The 6,272-nt window shown below is 34.9% G+C and overlaps 1 protein-coding gene across 1 annotated transcript; it reads left to right on the forward strand.

Annotated features, from left to right (window-relative positions):
* The first annotated feature begins 1,122 nt into the window (after positions 1-1,122).
* On the forward strand, positions 1,123-2,349 carry LOC149257038 (uncharacterized). The gene has a single exon (XM_089452696.1). It carries the CDS (start codon positions 1,123-1,125, stop codon positions 2,347-2,349), a length of 1,227 nt encoding a protein of 408 aa, XP_089308822.1.
* The last annotated feature ends 3,923 nt before the right edge of the window (positions 2,350-6,272 follow it).

Raw genomic sequence — 6,272 nt, forward strand, 5'->3', positions numbered from 1 at the left:
TCAAAGACACGATAGCTTTCTCGATTAGAAGAGGATGATCAAACTCTAGAGAAAGAGAAGATATTGGGGTTGATAGAGTTTGTTTTGCAAACTATGTTGACCTAAAAGACATGCAATTGAACCTAAAATTATTGTAATCCTCATACCCAATCCCAATTCAATGAAAATAAATGAAGGATATTAGCAAGTAAAATGCTAAGGATCCATTAGTATCCTATGAAAACAAAACCTTAGGAAATCTTACTAATTCTTGAAATGTCCACTTTAAAATATTTAGTAATATTTAAATATAAATACTTAAGATATAACCCTTTTTAAAAGATTTATATACTTTTTAGAAAATTTAACTACTTTTCAATAGTTTTTAGAAAAACCTTTTTCAATATTTTTTGAAAAAATTAATTATATTGTAAATAAAATAAGTTTATCCTATAAAATTTAGACTCATCATTTTTATAAAAACAAAATTCAGTAAATTATTCTGAAAAAAACAAAAATAATAAATAATATAAAAATAATGAAATTTAAAAAATAAAATTAAAATAAATCAAAAAAATGATGAAATTTTACCGGTGAAACAATGGTATTTTCACCTTCAAAAAACACTAATGAAAAATTCTCATGGACCTAAACAACCTTTGTATCACCAAAGAGCTGATATAACAAGGGATATAAAAATTAATCAAAAAATTATAAAATTAAAATCAATCAAAAAATGATGAAATTTAACCCGTGAAACAATGGTGACTTTTCACCTTGAAAAAATCCCTAATGCAAACTTCCCATGAACATAAACCACCTTTACACCACCAAGCATAGCTCCGGGAGAGGGTATGCCCCAAAGTGCCACGATAATATATAAGGATCCCTAACGTTGAGAGAGGGTACACCACTTCCACCATTATGGATTTGGGTCAATAATGGTGCCAGATTAGGTTAGTATTTGTGTCGGTCCGATTACGTTTACTTTTGTAATGTAATAAGAGAGTGCTATAAATACCGGCCATAGCATCTCTCTTTATCTTGTGGAAACGCAATAACGTTTGGCATTAGGGTTAGAGGCAGTCCTGATTGATTCACGTTGTTGTGACTGAGCTAAATCGCTGAGTTGGGAGATTGGGCATGGCTGATTCCGCTGATCCGAAGAAGAATAGTTGTAAAGAGGTAGACACGAATGCGAAGCAAGAGGTAGACACGAATGCGAACATGGTAGCCGTTATTGATGGAAGGGTTGCCTGCAACAATGATAATGATGATGAAGTAAAAAATGATCATATCGATGGCCACCCTCATGTTCGTGTTATTTACAATAATCTGTCAATAGAAAGCAAGAACAAGCTGTCTGAACTTCTCGAGAGTTGGTCTCACTGGCATGCCCAGCATGTTGATGAATCCAATGGTGACGAAAAATCCCTGGGCGAGTGCGGCCATGAAATTCATTTTCCGGCATTGCGGATTACAAATGCAAATGCAAATGGAAAAAAGCACAAGTATACATATTGTAATTTTTGGATGGACGAGAAGCCTGTGGTAAAATCAAAATATTTTGGCCATGCAGATCTGGAATTGATTTCCGGTTCTAAAAATATTCTGAAATCTGATGATGAAGACAGAGTTCAAACACCACGGAATAAAAAAGGCTACGAGCACATTATCACTCCACTTTATGATCGTGCGTATGCATTTGCTTTGGGCTCGGCATATTACTCAGAAAATGACTGGACCAGGATGAAGGAGCCGCAAGTGGAATCCTCGAGATGTTTCAATTGCGATTCATACGGTCATTCTATGAAGGAATGCCCCAAATTACTAGACAACAAAAGAGTAGCCATTGCTCGCCAAGAGTACAACAAATTGAAGAGAAAGCGAGCAGCTTCTGAACCGATTCCGCGTCGAAGATATTTTGATGATCAGAAGTCATGGAAGTTTGATGGAATACAGGCTGGCATTCTTGGAAGGGAGACCAGAGAGGCCCTGGGAATTGGGGAACTGGACCCACCACCCTGGCTCCATAGGATGCGTGATATCGGTTACCCTCCTGCCTATCTTACTAAAAATGATGATCAGACTTCAGGATTGAAAATGTTTTCTTGTGATAATGAGAAGGAAATAGACGAAGGAGAGATACTCTCTGAGGATGACAGTGAAAAGAAGAAGATGAAGATGGCAGTGAAATTTCCGGGAATAAATGCTCCCATTCCAGAGAAAGCAGATAAGCGACTCTGGGGGAGTACTGCACATGATGGCCCTCATCGTCGTTCAAAGCATCGTCGCAATCGTAAGCATAAAGTTAGAGAGAGTCGCCATTCCCGCACCCGACGTAAGAAGAAGATGAATAGAAGGAACTGAATATCTATCTTTCAAATTTAGATGCCAAAACCATATATGTATGCAATCATACTCCCATGTTATTGTAATTGTAATTGGGGTGAGAAATGTATGGTTAAGGCATCATCTCTCTAGGTTGGAGAGAAGGAAATGTGCTATGTTTGTTTTTATCCATAGGTATATATGGAGTTAGGTTAAGGTTTGAAAAGTTATATTTATTTACTTATTATTGGTTAATTTATAGCATTTTAATTATGTAAATGGGATTAATACAAATTCTCATGGTTAAAAAATAAACTATCTTCATTGAATCCATGACTTGTTAGGGGAGAGATTTGTCATTAGTTGTAAGCTAAGGAAGGATGATGAGTCACTAGAGATAAATAAATAAGCTTTACATTACCATAGAAATGATATAACAAGGGATAGATGCAATGGAATGGAGATGGGTTGGGTCAAGCTTTAGCCTCAACACAGGGGGCATAGCCTTGGGAGAGGGTAGTCCCCAAAGTTGCATCATCTATATAATATAAACATCCATCTCCTTGGAAGAGGGTATACCTTCACTTCCACCCTTATAGATTCGGGTAGTGTTGTTTTAGTCTAAAATTGATTTACATCATTGTCGTTGTGATTTATTATTAAATTTAATAACTTTGTATTAGTATAATATTAAATTTGTTATATTATAACATATATTAATATATTAGGATATATATTAACTCCATATATATATGGCAGGGAAGAATAAAAAGAAAGTGATAGATGTGGAGAGATAGAGGGAGTGACAAGAGAGAGATAGAGATAAAGTGAAAGAGAGGGTAGAGGAGTGAAGAGAGAGAGGAAGAGAGGCTAGATAGAGGAGGAGAAGGGTAAGAGAGAGAGAGGGAGGGAGAGGGAGATGGAGTTGAAGGGGGAGAGAGGGACATAAGAAGAAATACATAGATAGATAAAGATGGAGGGAGAGAGAGGGAGTGACAAGGGAGAGAATGAGAGAGACTATTCATGTTTGGGGGTGAGATAGAGAGACAAATAAAGAGAGGTGGAGAAAAGGGGAGGAGAGAGAGATACAGGGGGAGACTAAGGGGGGTGGGAGATAAAGGTAGAAAGCATAAAGAGAGAAAAATGGATTTGGAGGAGAGAGAGAGAGGGAGGTAAGAAGAAAGACATAAAGAGAGAAAGTTGGAGAGAGAGAGAGAGAGAGAGAGAGAGAGAGAGGGAAGGGAGATGGAGAGAGAGGGAGAGAGGAGAGCAGGAGGGAAGAGAGATAAAAGGGGAGAAATAGGGAGGGAGGAGAGTAGGATGGAATAGAGATATAAGGGGAGAGAGAGGGAGCTAAAGACAGATATATATGAAGAAAGTGTGTATTTTTGGGCGGTGATATAAAGAGAAAAAGGAGAGACAAAGATAGATAGATATAGATGGAAGGGGGGGAGAGGGAAGAAGAAAGAGATATGGAGGGAAAGAGGGAGAGATAGATAAATATGGAAAGAGAGAGTGCATATGTTTGGGGGCTGAGATAGAGAGACAAAGAAGGAGAGATGGAGGAGGATATAGTTATAGATGGAGGGGAGAGAGAAAGGGAAGAATATTTCTTACACTAGATGCATTGATTTCAATGTATATGTTGATTTCTAATTAGATTTGATTGTTTGCACTGATTGCATTGAATTTAGTGTAGATGTTGATTTCTAATCCTATTTAATTTCTTATATTAGATGCATTGATTTTAGTGTATATGTTTATTTCTAATCTTATTGATTTCTTGCACTAAATGCATTGATTTCAGTGTAGATATTGATTTCTAATCCTATTTGATTGCTTGCATTCAATGGATTGATTTCAGTGTAGATGTTGATTTATAATCTTATTTGATTGTTTTCACTAGACACATTGATTTCAGTGAAGATGTTGATTTCTGATGTAACTAGATGTATGATGTACATTGATTTCAATGTAATTAGATTAATATTGTGCATTGATTTCAATGTAAGAACAAAAAATTATTGACGATGCGCATTGAATTCTATGTTATGATAATTCAACCATAAATAAAATGCCTAAAATGTTTGCTTCTTGAAATTGTAAATTGTTTGTAATTGACTGCATTCTTTTTATTCCCATTTCCCATCATTCAACATTGTTAGTCACTTTTCATTTGTATGAGGTAGTAGAAAAAAACTACCATTGAAATTTACTCGAGGTTTAACACTCCATAAGTCACGATGATTGATTTTGAGGAAAGTTACTATTAATATTCAAGAACAAGGGAGGCAACAAAAGAGATAAGGTATGAAATTTTCTACAATAGTGTCGGTTAAATATTTGAATGGTCTGCAATTTTAACCTCCCTTTTCATATGATCTATATTAAAATATGGCAAAACTAACAGGTGTGATAAAAATAACAATAGAATAAAATGGTTTGTGATTGATTATAGTGAAGACTATTTGTAATTGACTACATTCTTATTATTCACATTTTGTATCATTCAATATTGTTACATTATCACTTTGTATTCAAAAAATTTATTTCATCAATTTTCATCGTTCAAGTTATTAAGAAACTTTGTCATCTCAACAAACTGAGGTAACTGGAAAAATTGTAAATTAAAATAACCAATTTAATATTAGATGTATTTAACATATTTAAAATGATCAGAATGTAAACATTTCCCACTCTAGATCACTTGATAATGCAATATACTAAAGCAAAATACAATATCTACTTCTACAACAAGCTTGTGGAAGCTTAATCGAATTGAGAAAGATAAAATAGAACACATATAACTAAGAATGAGAAGGCAATCACACATGAACACAGAAGAATATTCGGGGGAAAGCCTCAGCTAAAAACCCTGATCTCTGTATTATCATACAAGTGGAAATACGTCCGAATTACATAAATCTTTAGCTCGCAAGCTATCAAACTCTCAGGAGATAATTCCTTCTACATGGATGAGTTTCCTATATAGGAAAAATCCTCCAACTGATAGTACATTGTCCCTTCCTCTGATCTCAACTGGGTCTCTGACTAAATTGACATGCATGAGTTATTTATGAGAGAATATTCAGTTATCTGAAGTGCAGCAGCTACATGCCTGCATGCATTAACTAACTAAACTCACAATTAGTTCAACAAACTATTTGAACTAATCTAACTAGAATTAACTCAATTAACTGAGCTAACTAATTACAACTCAAATTACAACTCATCCTTATCTTCTTTAACTGAGGGATAAATTCCTCAATCAATGGAGAAATTGTTGCATGTCTTCACATAGACTTCATGTTTGATTTCCTACAACTAATTAACTCAAGATGAATTAATTAATTATTTTACAAACAGGTGCTAAGATCAAATTCGAATTTTACTTCTCAATTTTAGTTCAGGGACTTACTAAAATTGGAATCTATCCTGAAATACTATTTATAGCAATGTTATTTTTAGCATTTCCAATTTTTCATTCCTTGTTGCTATGTCCAACACTAGTACCTGAAATGCTATTTATAGCAATGCTATTTTTAGCATTTCTATTTTTAGCATTTCTTGTTGCTATTTCCAACACAAAATAATTATATGTTCCACATATTTTATGTTGTCACACACAACTAAAACTAGCCTAGATCCATCTTAATCGCGGATCTACCAAGCACTGAGAGGGATCAAATCTCTCGAGGTGCAAATCCTTCCTCAATTTTTGCACTCAAAAAAGAGGTTTGCACCTCGAGAGCTTTAATCCCTCTCGACACTTGATAGATCTGGGGTTAAGATGGATCTAGGTTGGTGATAATGAAGATCATAATGAGGATATGGAGGAAGAAGAAATATTCTATAAGAACCATCAACTACTACATGTTCCTAAAAAGAAGATGAAGATGACACTCAAATTTTTGGGAATAAATGCTCCCATTCCTTAGAACGCAGTTAAATGACTATGGGGG

Source organism: Pinus tabuliformis, chromosome 6 (genome assembly GCF_031772625.1).
Source record: "Pinus tabuliformis cultivar Carrire ecotype Pingquan chromosome 6, CPIR1, whole genome shotgun sequence".
Taxonomy (NCBI): Eukaryota; Viridiplantae; Streptophyta; class Pinopsida; order Pinales; family Pinaceae; genus Pinus; species Pinus tabuliformis.

Excerpts from the sequence above, each read along its gene's own strand:
- LOC149257038 (XM_089452696.1), top strand. The coding sequence starts at position 1,123 with ATGGCTGATTCCGCTGATCCGAAGAAGAATAGTTGTAAAGAGGTAGAC.